At 42.4% G+C, this 12765-nt stretch overlaps 1 protein-coding gene across 1 annotated transcript in view; it reads right to left on the reverse strand.

Annotated features, from left to right (window-relative positions):
- The window catches only part of LOC109905263 (alpha-1,3-mannosyl-glycoprotein 4-beta-N-acetylglucosaminyltransferase B), a 222983-nt gene that overhangs the window by 11732 nt on the left and 198486 nt on the right, over window positions 1-12765 (reverse strand). The window contains exons 9-12 of the mRNA XM_020502541.2: window positions 11945-12075; window positions 8146-8253; window positions 5446-5639; window positions 4836-4914 (exon numbers count right to left, since the gene is read on the reverse strand). Coding sequence (XP_020358130.1) covers window positions 4836-4914; window positions 5446-5639; window positions 8146-8253; window positions 11945-12075 — 512 coding nt within the window. The remainder of the gene's footprint in view (window positions 1-4835; window positions 4915-5445; window positions 5640-8145; window positions 8254-11944; window positions 12076-12765) is intronic.

The following is a 12765-nucleotide window of genomic DNA, read 5'->3' on the forward strand; positions in this document are numbered from 1 at the left end:
TCGCCTCTCTCTCGCTCTCTGTAGCCTCTGGGGCTTAACACTGTGGGTGCTCGCCTTTCAACATGGCTTATGTGCTCCTGTCAACAAGATGGAAGTTGACGTCATATGTCTTTCCACTTGAGAGAATTACAGTCCACAATTATTGGTAGCCTTGATAAAGATGAGCAAAAAAGACTATCAAATAAATAATACAAATACTGGGCCACATTGCATGCTCCAAAAAATTATACTTCCACTGCTCAGATAATTGTTTTTGTTTAATAAGTAATATATATATATATATATATATATATATATATATAATAAAAAAAGATCCAGGTCGAAATTATTGGCATCCATGTTTTCAGCACCCTCGCACCATCCCCTTAGTAGCACCCTCGCACCATCACCATCCGACCTGCGATTGGATAACACGTTGGGAGGGATCTTAGGCAGGTTAGCGTTTCTCGTCATGAATCTTGTTCTGGAGGTAGCTCTGCATTGTGGTCACTAGCTGGCACAGCCACAAAGTCATAAAATCAGATTTGAAGCCTAACCCTAACCAAAATGCTAACCATAACACCTAACATTAAATTAAGATCAAACAGCATATACTTGTTTTTCGACCACTCCACAAATTTCTTAACAAACTATAGATTTGGCAAGTCGGTTAGGACATCTACTACATCATTTTTGTCACACCCCGACCTTAGTATTCTTTGTTTTCCTTGTTATTTTGGTTAGGTCAGGGTATGACATGGGTGATGGCGGCTCTAGCAGATCCTGGCTGACTGGCGACTAAGGAGGATCCTGGCTGACTGATGGCTCTGGCGGAACCTGGCTGACTGGCGGCTGTTTTGAGGCTGTTGCTGGGCAACACGGACTTTCAACTCCCTCCAAAGATTTTCCATGGGGTTGAGATCTGGAGACTGGCTAGGTCGCTCCAGGACCTTGAAATGCTTCTTACGAAGCCACTCCTTCGTTGCCCGGGCGGAGTGTTTGGGATCATTGTCATGCTGAAAGACCCAGCCATGTTTCATCTTCAATGCCCTTGCTGATGGAAGGAGGTTTTCACTCAAAATCTCATGATACATGGCCCCATTCATTCTTTCCTTTACACGGATCAGTCGTCCTGGTCCCTTTGCAGAAAAACAGCCCCAAAGCATGATGTTTCCACCCCCATGCTTCACAGTAGGTATGATGTTCTTTGGATGCAACTCAGCATTCTTCGTCCTCCAAATTAGACAAGTTGAGTTTTTACCAAAAAGTTATATTTTGGTTTCATCTGACCATATGACATTCTCCCAATCTTCTTCTGGATCATCCAAATGCTCTCTAGCAAACTTCAGACAGGCCTGGACATGTACTGACTTAAGCAGGGGGACACGCCTTGAGTCCCTGGCGGCGTAGTGTGTTACTGATGGTAGGCTTTGTTACTTTGGTCCCAGCTCTCTGCAGGTCATTCACTAGGTCCCCCCGTGTGGTTCTGGGATTTTTGCTCACCGTTCTTGTGATCATTTTGACCCCACGGGTCGGAGATCTTGCGTGGAGCCCCAGATCGAAAGAGATTATCAGTGGTCTTGTATGTCTTCCATTTCCTAATAATTGCTCCCACAGTTGATTTCTTCCAACCAAGCTGCTTACCTATTGCAGATTCAGTCTCCCCAGCCTGGTGCATGTCTACAATTTTGTTTCTGGTGTCCTTTGACAGCTCTTTGGTCTTGGCCATAGTGGGGTTTGGAGTGTGACTGTTTTAGGTTGTGGACAGGTGTCTTTTATACTGATAACAAGTTCAAACAGGTGCCATTAATACAGGTAACGAGTGGACAGAGGAGCCTCTTAAAGAAGAAGTTACAGGTCTGTGAGAGCCAGAAATCTTGCTTGTTTGTAGGTGACCAAATACTTATTTTCCACCATAATTTGCAAATAAATTCATTAAAAATCCTACAATGTGATTTTCTGGATTTTTTTCTCATTTTGTCTGTCATAGTTGAAGTGTACCTATGATGAAAATTACAGGCCTCTCTCATCTTTTTAAGTGGGAGAACTTGCAGATATATATATGGACTGCCATCGTCAATTCAAACCGACATCATTAATTTTTACCAAGTAACAGGATATTTTAGCCAAAAATTACACTTGGCCACAAGAGGATCTTCCAGCAAGACAATAATACCAATCATACATCAAAATCCACAAAGAAATGGTTAATTGACCACAAAATCAAAATGTTGTAATGCCCATCTCAGTATCTGGACTTGACCTCTTTGGAAACCTGTGGTTTGAATTGAAGAGGGCAGTCCATACGCGCAAACGAATGACATCAAGAATTTGGAAAGATTCTGTATGGAGGAATGGTATAAGATCCCTCCAAATGTGTTCTTCGATCTCATAAAACATTTTAGAAAAAGACTCAGTGTTGCAATAATAAGAAAAGGGATGCCAATAATTTTGACCCCTATCTTTTAGCATTTTTTGGGGTATTAATTGTTAAACCAAGTATTTTTCTCTGAGCAGTTGTCTTAGTATAAAGTAGCATAATTTTCAAAAAATTTGCTGCATGCAATATAGCTTAGAATTTGTATAATTTACTTTACATATTATTTTGTATTTCTCAATATCAAGGGTGCAAATAATTAAGGACCTGACTAAGTCTTTCCAGAGAGAGATGTACCCAGCGTGGCCCTCCAAGACATGGGCTGTATCTCAACAAAAATAACAGAAAAGAATACAGATATTGTGAATGTATATAATCTTGTATGTAACAATACAGGTATGGCTGAATATGTGTAACATTAAATATTATCACACTGTACACCTGTGTGTGTGTATTTATGTACATACACAGTACCAGTCAAAAGGTTTGGAGACACCTACTCATTCAATGATTTGTCTTTATTTTTACGAATTTCTACATTGTAAAATAACAGTAAAGACATCAAAACTATGAAATAACACATATGGAATCATGTAGTAACCAAATAAAGTGTTAAACAAATCAAAATATATTTTAGATTCTTCAAAGTAGCCACCCTTTGCCTTGATGACAGCTTTGCACACTCTTGGCATTTTCTCATCCAACTTCACCTGGAAAGCTTTTCCAACAGTCTTGAAGGAGTTCCCACACTGGCTGAGCACTTGTTGGCTGCTTTTCCTTCACTCTGTGATCCAACTCATCCCAAACCATCTCAATTGGGTTGAGGCCATCACTCTCCTTCTTGGTCAAATAGCCCTTACACAGCCTGGAGGTGTGTTGGGTCATTGTCCTGTTGAAAAACAAATGACAGTCCCTCTAAGTTGATCACTGCATAATCCTGTGGTATCCATGTTGGTTTAGTGTGCTTCGAATTCTAAATAAATCACTGACAGTGTCACCAGCAAAGCACCCAGACACCATCACACCTCCTCCTCCACGCTTCACGATGGGAACCACACATGCGGAAGTCATCCATTCACCTATTCAGCATCTCAAAGATACAGCGATTGGAACCAAAATCAAACATTTGGACTCATCAGACCAATTGACAGATTTCCACCGGTCTAATGTCCATTGTACATGTTTCTTGGCCCAAGCAAGTGTCTTCTTATTATTGGTGTCCTTCAGTAGTAGTTTCTTTGCAGCAATTTGACCATGAAGGCCTGATTCACCAGGTCTCCTCTGAACAGTTGATGTTGAGATGTGTCTGTTACTTGAACTCAGTGAAGCATTTATTTAGGCTGCAATTTCTGAGGTTGGTAAATCTAATGAACTTCTCCTCTGCAGCAGAGGTAACTCTGTGTCTTCCTTTCCTGTGGCAGTTTCACCATAGCGCATGATGGTTTTTGCGACTGCACTTGAAGGAACTTTCAAAGTTCAAATACATTTTCATGTCTTAAAGTAATGATGGACTGTCGTTTCTCTTTGCTTATTTGAGCTGTTCTTGACATAATATGGACTTGGCCTTTTACCAAATAGGGCTATCTTCTGTATACCAACCCTACCTTGTCACAACACAACCGATTGACTCAAACGCAGTAAGGAAAGAAATTCCTTTTAACAAGGCACACATTTTAAATGCATTCCAGGTGACTACCTCATGAAGCTGGTTGAGAGAATGCCAAGAGTGTGCAAAGCTGTCATCAAGGCAAAGGGTGGCTACAAATATATCAAAATATATTTTGATTTGTTTAACACTTTTTTGGTTACTACATGATTCAATATGTGTTATTTAACAGTTCTGATGTTTTCACTATAATTCTATAAAGTGGAAAATAGTCAAAATAAAGAAAAACCCTGGAATGAGTAGGTGTGTCCAAACGTTTGACAGGTACTGTATACAGTGGCAAGAAAAAGTAGGCTAATAACTTCTAAAAAGCTAATTGGAGTCAGGAGTCAGCTAACCTGGAGTCAATCAATGAGATGAGATTGGAGATGTTGGTTAGAGCTCCCTTGCCCTATAAAAAAACTCACAAAATGTCAGTTTGCTATTTACAAGAAGCATTTCCTGATGTGAACCATGCCTCGAACAAAATAGATCTCAGAAGACCTAGGATTAAGAATAGTTGATTTGCATAAAGCTGGAAAGCGTTACAAAAGTATCCCTAAAAGCTTTGATGTTCATCAGTCCACGGTAAGACAAACTGTCTATGAATGGAGAAAGTTCAGCAATTCAGCTACTCTCCCTAGGAGTGGCCGTTACTGGCCCAACGCTATAACCATTAGGCTACCTGCAGCCCCTCGAGGCAAGATGAATCAGGCTTATAGTGGCGCGTTTCGTATTAAAATAGAATATGTGGGATAAAGGTGTACGTACGTAACGTAAAAGGAAACTGATAATGTACTGGGAATGAATCAGGTGAATAGTGGCGAGACTCACGTCAAAAGGCAGCACCTCCACAGAGGTGTTGAACAGCTTGTCCCCTGGGTGCTCAATGTTCCCGCTCCGGAAGAAATACCTAGAGAGAAAGAGAGCGAGAAATAGAGAGGATAACAAATGGGGGGGATGTCAATTAGATATTCAACACAAATTGATCCACCATTATTATCATCATCGTCAGTCAGCCAGCCACCAAGTCACCAAGTTCAATCTCTATCTCCATTTGCTTTCTATAAATACATGTGCCACCAAGTACCTAACAGTAGCCTGAACCGTTCGCTACCCCCAAAAGTGCCTCTGAGGTAACAGGGGTGACCAAAGAGCCACAGCATGGCCAGTTAGAGGGGTCCAGAGTAGATAGACCATCTGCCCTGACAGTAATGGGAAGAAATATTATTCATATGGGCCTAGTGGAGAGAGAGAGAGACAGTTTGGGACATGTGTGAAGTGTGTGTATGTGCACAAAAATCTGTGTGTGTGTGTGCGCATACGCATGTGTGTATGTGTTTATGTCCATGCATACACACGTGTGTGTGTGTGTGTCCATATATGTGTCTGTATTCAAGCATGCCATGTATGTGTGTATCCGAGCATGTGAGCGCACACACACCTCTCGATGCGGACAGGTGTGAAGAAACGGATGCGGATGAAGTCTCCAGCCACGGGTGTGAAGGCCCAGAAGAAGTCCTCTCCCAGGTAGGCCTTCTCCAAGGTGAAGTGCTGGTATGTCTTTAGGCTGGTGGTCACCTCTGCCAGCGGGTTGGCGTGGCCCTTGTGCAGAGTCTGCTTTCCAAAGTCCTTGTCCTGAAGCAAACCATTAGACCATAGGAGGGGGGTCAGAGAGGGGAGAGATGGAATTGTTTCTATCACTAAGCTATCGTACTGACTTTGAGGGTGCAGTTAGCTAAAGACACAGGGATTTATTCTAACTTGATATTTGGGAGCGTGACAGTACTTGATTTTTCTTGATCCTTCATTTTGCTGCGGCAATTCTGACATTTTGCATGGCATTATGCAATGACTTTGTGCTTTTGCGGGAACTTAAATAGTACCCGCAAAACACCAGTCTCAATGTTAACAGTGAAGAGGCAACTCTGGGATGCTGGCCTTCTAGGCAGAGTTGCAAAGAAAAAGCCATATCTCAGACTGGCCAATAAAAAGAAAAGATGGGCAAAATAACACAGACACTGGAACTCTGCCTAGAAGGACAGCATCCCAGAGTTGCCTCTTCACTGTTAACATTGAGACTGGTGTTTTGCGGGTACTATTTAAGTTCAGTTAAGGATTCGTGAGACGTCTCTTTCTCAAACTAGACACTCTAATGTACTGTTCCTCTTGCTCAGTTGTGCACCGGGGCCTCCCACTCCTCTTTCTATTCTGGTTAGAACCAGGTACTATTTAATGAAGCTCTTCACTTCACAGATATTCATTGTAAAAGGTTTAAACACTGTTTCCCATGCTTGTTCAATGAACCATAAACAATTAATGAATATGCACCTGTGGAAAGGTTGTTAAGACACTAACAGCTTACAGACGGTAGGCAATTAAGGTCACAGTTATGAAAACCTAGGACACTAAAGAGGCCTTTCTACTGACTCTGGAAAAAAATTAAAAATAAAGATGCCCAGGGTCCCTGCTCATCTATGTGAACATGCCTTAGGCATGCTGCAAGGAGGCATGAGGACTGCAGATGTGGCCAGGGCAATAAATTGCAATGTCCGTACTTGTGTGCAAATAAATCCCAGAACACCAGCAAAGGACCTTGTGAAGATGCTGGAGTTAACAGGCACAAAAGTATTTATATCCACAATAAAAAGTGTAATGTATCGACATAACCTGAAAGGCCGCTCAGCAAGGAAGAAGCTACTGCTCCAAAACCGCCATAAAAAAGCCAGACTACTGTTTGCAACTGCACATGGGGACAAAGACTGTAATTTTTGGAGAAATGTCCTCTTGTATGATGAAACAATAATAGAACTGTTTGACCATAATGACCATTGTTATGTTTGGAGGAAAAAGGGGGAGGCTTGCAGGCCAAAGAACACCATCCCAACCGTGAAGCACGGGGTGGCAGCATCATGTTGTGGGGGTGCTTTGCTGCAGGAGGGACTAGTGCACTTCACAAAATAGAGAGCATCATGAGGGAGGAAAATTATGTGGATATATTGAACCAACATCTCAAGACATCAGTCACGAAGTTAAAGCTTGGTCGTAAATGGGTCTTCCAGATGAACAATGACACCAAGCATACTTCCAAAGTTGTGGCAAAATGGCTTTAGGACAATATAGTCAAGGTACTGGAGTGGCCATCACAAAGCCCACAAATCATATAGAAAATTTGTTGGCAGAACTGAAAAAGCATGTGCGAGCAAGGAAGCCTAGAAACCCAACTCAGTTATACCAGGAATGGGTCAAAATTCACCCAACTTATTGTGGGAAGCGTGTGGAAGGCTACCCGAGACACTTGACCCAATTTAAAGGCAAAGCTAACAAATACTAATTGAGTGTATGTAAACTTCTTACCCACTGGGAATAAAAGCTGAAATAAATCATTCTCTCTACTATTATATTGACATTTCACATTCTTAAAATAAAGTGGGGATCCTAACTGACCTAAGACAGGGAATTTTTACTAGGATTAAATGTCAGGAATTGTGAAAAACGGAGTTAAAATGTATTTGGCTAAGGTGTATGTAAACTTCCGACTTCAAAAAAACAAAACACACACACGCACGCGCACACACACACACACACACACACACACTTCGTGACTCAGTTACAATGTTCGTGATGTAGATGTAGAACTGCAGGTGCATATGCTCCAATTTCAAAACAATTTGGAGGCACAGTTGAAAAGTTAAAAAAGTTAACGCAATGAATATACACTGGATTAATTCAATGCATGAGAAATGTGTGGCGTGTGAAGATGGTCAAATGCGTGTCTCACACGCTCATTGCGTGACAGTTGTAAGCACTGATAAAATACTATTCATTTCAGTGGTGGAGTCCAGGCCTGCTTGGTGGAGAATCTCTAAATTGAGAAAGTGTTGGGCGTATTGATAGTGAATTGATTGCAGTAGCAGTCTTCAGGCTGATATCCACTGATCTTAACAATCAGAGACATTAAACACAGTATTCTTTACTTTGTAGTAAAAAATATTGAATCTGTGTGGTGACTTGAAATGTATATCAGTACTGCAGTGCTCAGAGACTTGATGCACAGTGAAAGGATGCTAGAGTATACAAAATGTATTGATTGGCTAGCGAGTCAGTGGGATACGGAAACACACACAGCTCGCAACATACATACCTTGAGTTTCTGGATCTTTCCGGCCAGGGAGGAGTGAGTGCCCACATGCTGGAAGAGGGAGGGCTTGAAGCGAATCCTCAGGTTGGCCTTCTGCCTGTCACAGTGTTTCTGTGTGTGTGGCAGACGGGAGAGTTGAGAAAGAAAGAAAGAGAGAGGAGCAGGGAGAGAGAAAGAGAATAGGAGTGTGTGGGAGTTCCACAATTTTCTGAGACTGAGACCATTTTGGCAAGTGCAATTGAAAAGGCATGGTATTTATACACTACATGGCCAAAAGCATGTGGATACCCCTTCAAATTAGTGGATTTGGCTATTTCAGCCGCACCCATTACTGACAGGTGTATAAAATCGAGCACACAGACATGCTATCTCCACAGACAAACGTTAGCAGTAGAATGGCCTTACTGAAGAGCTCTGTGTCTTTTAACGTGGCACCATCATAGGATGCCACCTTTCCAACCAGTCAGTTCGTCAAACTTCTGCCCTGCTAGAGCTGCCCCGGTCAACTTTAAGTACTGTTATTGTTGAAACATCTAGGAGCAACAATGGCTCAGCCGTGAAGTGGTAAGCCACACAAGCTCACATAACGAGACTGCCGAGTGCTGAATAGCGCAAAAATGGTTTGTCCTCAGTTGCAACAAGTCACTACAGAGTTCCCAACTGCCACTGGAAGCAACATCTTTAATAATAAATACGTCAGCACAATAACTTTGTCAGGAGCTTCAAGAAATGGGTTTCCATGGCCGTGCAGCCGCACACAAGCCTAAGATCACCATTAGCAATGCCAATTCTTGGCTGGAGTGGTGTGAAGGTCGTCGCCATTGGACTCTGGAGCAGTGGAAACACATTCTCTGGATTGATGAATCACGCTTCACCATCTGGCAGTCCGAAGGACGAATCTGGGTTTGGAGGATGCCAGGAGAACGCTACCTGCCCCAATGCATAGTGCCAACTGTAAAGTTTGTGGAGGAGAAATAATGGTCTGGGGCTGTTTTTAATGGTTCAGGCTCCTTAGTTCCAATGAAGGGAAATCTTAACGCTCCAGCATACAATGACATTCTTGAAGATTCTGTGCTTCAAACTTTGTGGCAACAGTTTGGGGAAGGCCCTTTCCTGTTTCAACATGACATTGCCCCCTTGCACAAAGCGAGGTCCATACAGAAATGGACGGGTGTGGAAGAAATTGACTGACCTACACAGAGCCCTGACCTGAACTCCATCAAACACCTTTGGGATGAATTGGCACGCCGACTGCGAGCCAGGCCTACTCGGCAACATCAGTGCCCGACCTCACTAATGCTCGTGGGTGAATGGAAGCAAGTTTCCAACATCTAGTGGAAAACCTTCCCAGAAGAGTGGAGGCTGTTATTGCAGCGGGAAGGACCAACTACATATTAATGCCCATGATTCTTGAATGAGATGTTCGACGTCCACATACTTTGGGCCATGTAGTGTATGTACAGTCGTGGCCAAAAGTTTTGAGAATGACACAAATATAAATGTTCACATTAATTTTCACAGTCTGCTGCCTCAGTTTGTATGATGGCAATTTGCATACACTCCAGAGTGTTTTGAAGATGAATTGCAATGAATTGCAAAGTCACTCTCCAAATGAACTGAATCCCCCAAAAACATTTCCACTGCATTTCAGCCCTGCCACAAAAGGACCAAGAATATTGCTGCCAGTTAGATTGCACCTAAATCAATCATTTATCGGATAATCAAGAACTTCAAGGAGAGCGGTTCAATTGTTGTGAAGAAGGCTTCAGTGCGCCCAAGAAAGTCCAGCAAGCTCTGGGACAGTCTCTTAAAGTTGATTCAGCTGCGGGATTGGGGCACCACCAGTGCAGAGCTTGCTCAGGAATGGCAGCAGGCAGGTGTGAGTGCATCTGCATGCACAGTGAGGTAAAAACTTTTGGAGGATGGACTGGTGTAAAGGGCAGCAAAGAAGCCTCTTCTCTCCAGGAAAAACATCAGGGACAGACCGATATTCTGTAAAAGGTACAGGGATTGGACTTCTGGGGTAAAGTCATTTTCTCTGATGAATCCTCTTTCTGATTGTTTGGGGCATCCGGAAAAAAGCTTTTCCGGAGAAGACAAGGTGCGCGCTACCATCAGTCCTGCGTCATGCCAACAGTAAAGCATCCTGAGAGCATTCATGTGTGGGGTTGCTTCTCAGCCAAGGGAGTGGGCTCACTCACAATTTTGCCTAAGAACGCAGCCATGAATAAAGAATGGTACCAACACATCCTCCGAGAGCAAGTTCTCTCAACCATCCAGGAACAGTTTGGTGACGAACAATGCCTTTTCCAGCATGATGGAGCACCTTGCCATAAGGCAAAAGTATTAACTAAGTGGCTCGGGGAACAAAACATCAATATTTTGGGTCCATGGCCAGGAAACTCCCCAGACGTTAATCCCATTGAGAACTTGTGGTCAATCTTCAAAAGGCGGGTGGGTGGACAAACAAAAACCCACAAATTCTGACAAACTCCAAGCATTGATTATGCAAGAATGGGCTGCCATCAGTCACGATGTGGCCCAAAAGTTAATTGACAGCATGCCAGGACAAATTGCAGAGGTCTTGAAAAAGAAGGGTTAAGGCCTCCCGGTTGGTGCAGTGGTCTAAGGCACTGCATTGCAGTTTTAACTGTGCCACCAGAGATTCTGGGTTCGAACCCAGGCTCTGTCACAGCCGGCCGCGACTGGGAGGCCCATGGGGCGGCGTACAATTGGCCCAGTGTCTTCCGGGTTAGGGAGAATACTTCATGTATTTGTCAATAAAAGCCTTTGCACGTATGAAATGCCTGTAATTATACTTCAGTATTCCATAGTAACATCTGACATTAATATTAATTAATATTTGTGTCATTCTCAAAACATTTGGCCACGACTGTACAGGTAACTGGCAAAATAAAGGAAAAGTGTCTTAATAGGGTGATGGGCAACCATGTGCCACCAAAACAGCTTCAATGCACCTTGGCATAGATTCTACAAGTGTCTGGGATGCGAACACCATTCTTCCATGAGAAATTCTATAATTCGGTGTATTGTTGATGGTAGTGGAAAACGCCGTCTCAGGCACCACTCCAGAATCCCCCATAAGTGTTCAATTGGGTTGAGATCTGATGACACACACAAACACATCCTTTAAATCACCTATGCTCCTTTGAGAACTCTTTCAAATTCACTGAGATCTCTTCTTTTAGCCATGGTAGCCAAAATATTGGTGAAATAGGTATTTTTATAATGACCGCAACCATGATGGGATTTTAATTGCTTAATTAACTCAGGAACCCCACCTGTGTGGAAGCACCTATTTTCAATATACTTTGGCTGCGTTTACACAGACAGACCAACTTTTATATTGTTTTCACTAATAGGTCTTTTGACCAATCAGATCAGCTTCGCAAAAAGAATATCAGAATTGGGTTGCCTGTGTCAACGCAGCCTTTGTATCCCTCATTGTTGTGTATTGATATTCTAGTTGTGTCCCTTTAGGGCACCTGTAACCTGCTTACCTACATTGAAATGCTTGGAATGTTCTTCCTGTGAAATGCATTAAACATTACCCACATTAATTTCTACTCCAGTCTCATGTCCTGTCCAGTGTACAGTGTACAGTGTGCTATACAACACTCATTTGCTAAAGCGTTTACTTTATTTTTGCAGTAACCTGTTGCTCCCTGCTTGGATAATCTGTAATACATCCTTCTTTCCTCCCTCCCTTTAAGTAATCACTGATCTAACATGACTGAGTCCAAAGAAAAACGTGTTTTAGGACAGTGGTTACCACACTTACCGCGTCCTTCTCTGGGTTGCACACCTTGACCCACATGATGTGGTCCAGCAGCCAGTCAATGGGCTTGTCCTTGTAGAACATTAGCATAAACTCCACAATCAGCGACAGGTCCAGGGACTTGAACATCTTACCTGAGGAGAGAGGATATACAAGTCAATTACAACGCGAGACATCATCAAATATCACTAAAGGTTGTTCAGGTAGTACCTTGTCTGTTTCAAAATGTTTAATCATATCTTGAGCCTATGGAACACTACTTGGGTTTCCAATTTAAAAATGGTCCTTAGCTACTATCCCCTGGACCTTTGTGAAGATATGAAGGGATTGAACAGGTTATAGAAATATGGTAGTAACTACCTTGCCCTTTCAGATTTATTAGAAATGCTTAGGGGGTCGATTTGGAATTGGGTAAAAGGAAGTATAAAGTAGAGTGTTGCAAGTTACAACGACCTAGAACGGAGGCTAAACTTAGCCAGTGTGCTCTGAAATTAAATCTGAATGACATATAATTGCACACAGACCCTTGAGCTCTGAATTTAAATTTAACATAATTGTCAGATTAATACATTGGAGCCAATTTCACAAAGTCACCAAGTGGGTTACGAGAACAAATATTTTTTGGTCAAAACAAGGTCGCTCGAGGTCTGGATTGAGATTATTTTACAGGTGTTTAATTGCACTGCTTTGAAGCACTTTCCACCACAATGTTTTAACAGCTAGTCACCACAAAGACAGAAGATACCATTTAACCAATCACAAGATCAAAAATATATAAATTTTTCCTGGAGTATAAGAACATGATGTATGGTCTTGTTTTGTCC

Source organism: Oncorhynchus kisutch, linkage group LG15 (assembly GCF_002021735.2).
Source record: "Oncorhynchus kisutch isolate 150728-3 linkage group LG15, Okis_V2, whole genome shotgun sequence".
Classification (NCBI taxonomy): domain Eukaryota; kingdom Metazoa; phylum Chordata; class Actinopteri; order Salmoniformes; family Salmonidae; genus Oncorhynchus; species Oncorhynchus kisutch.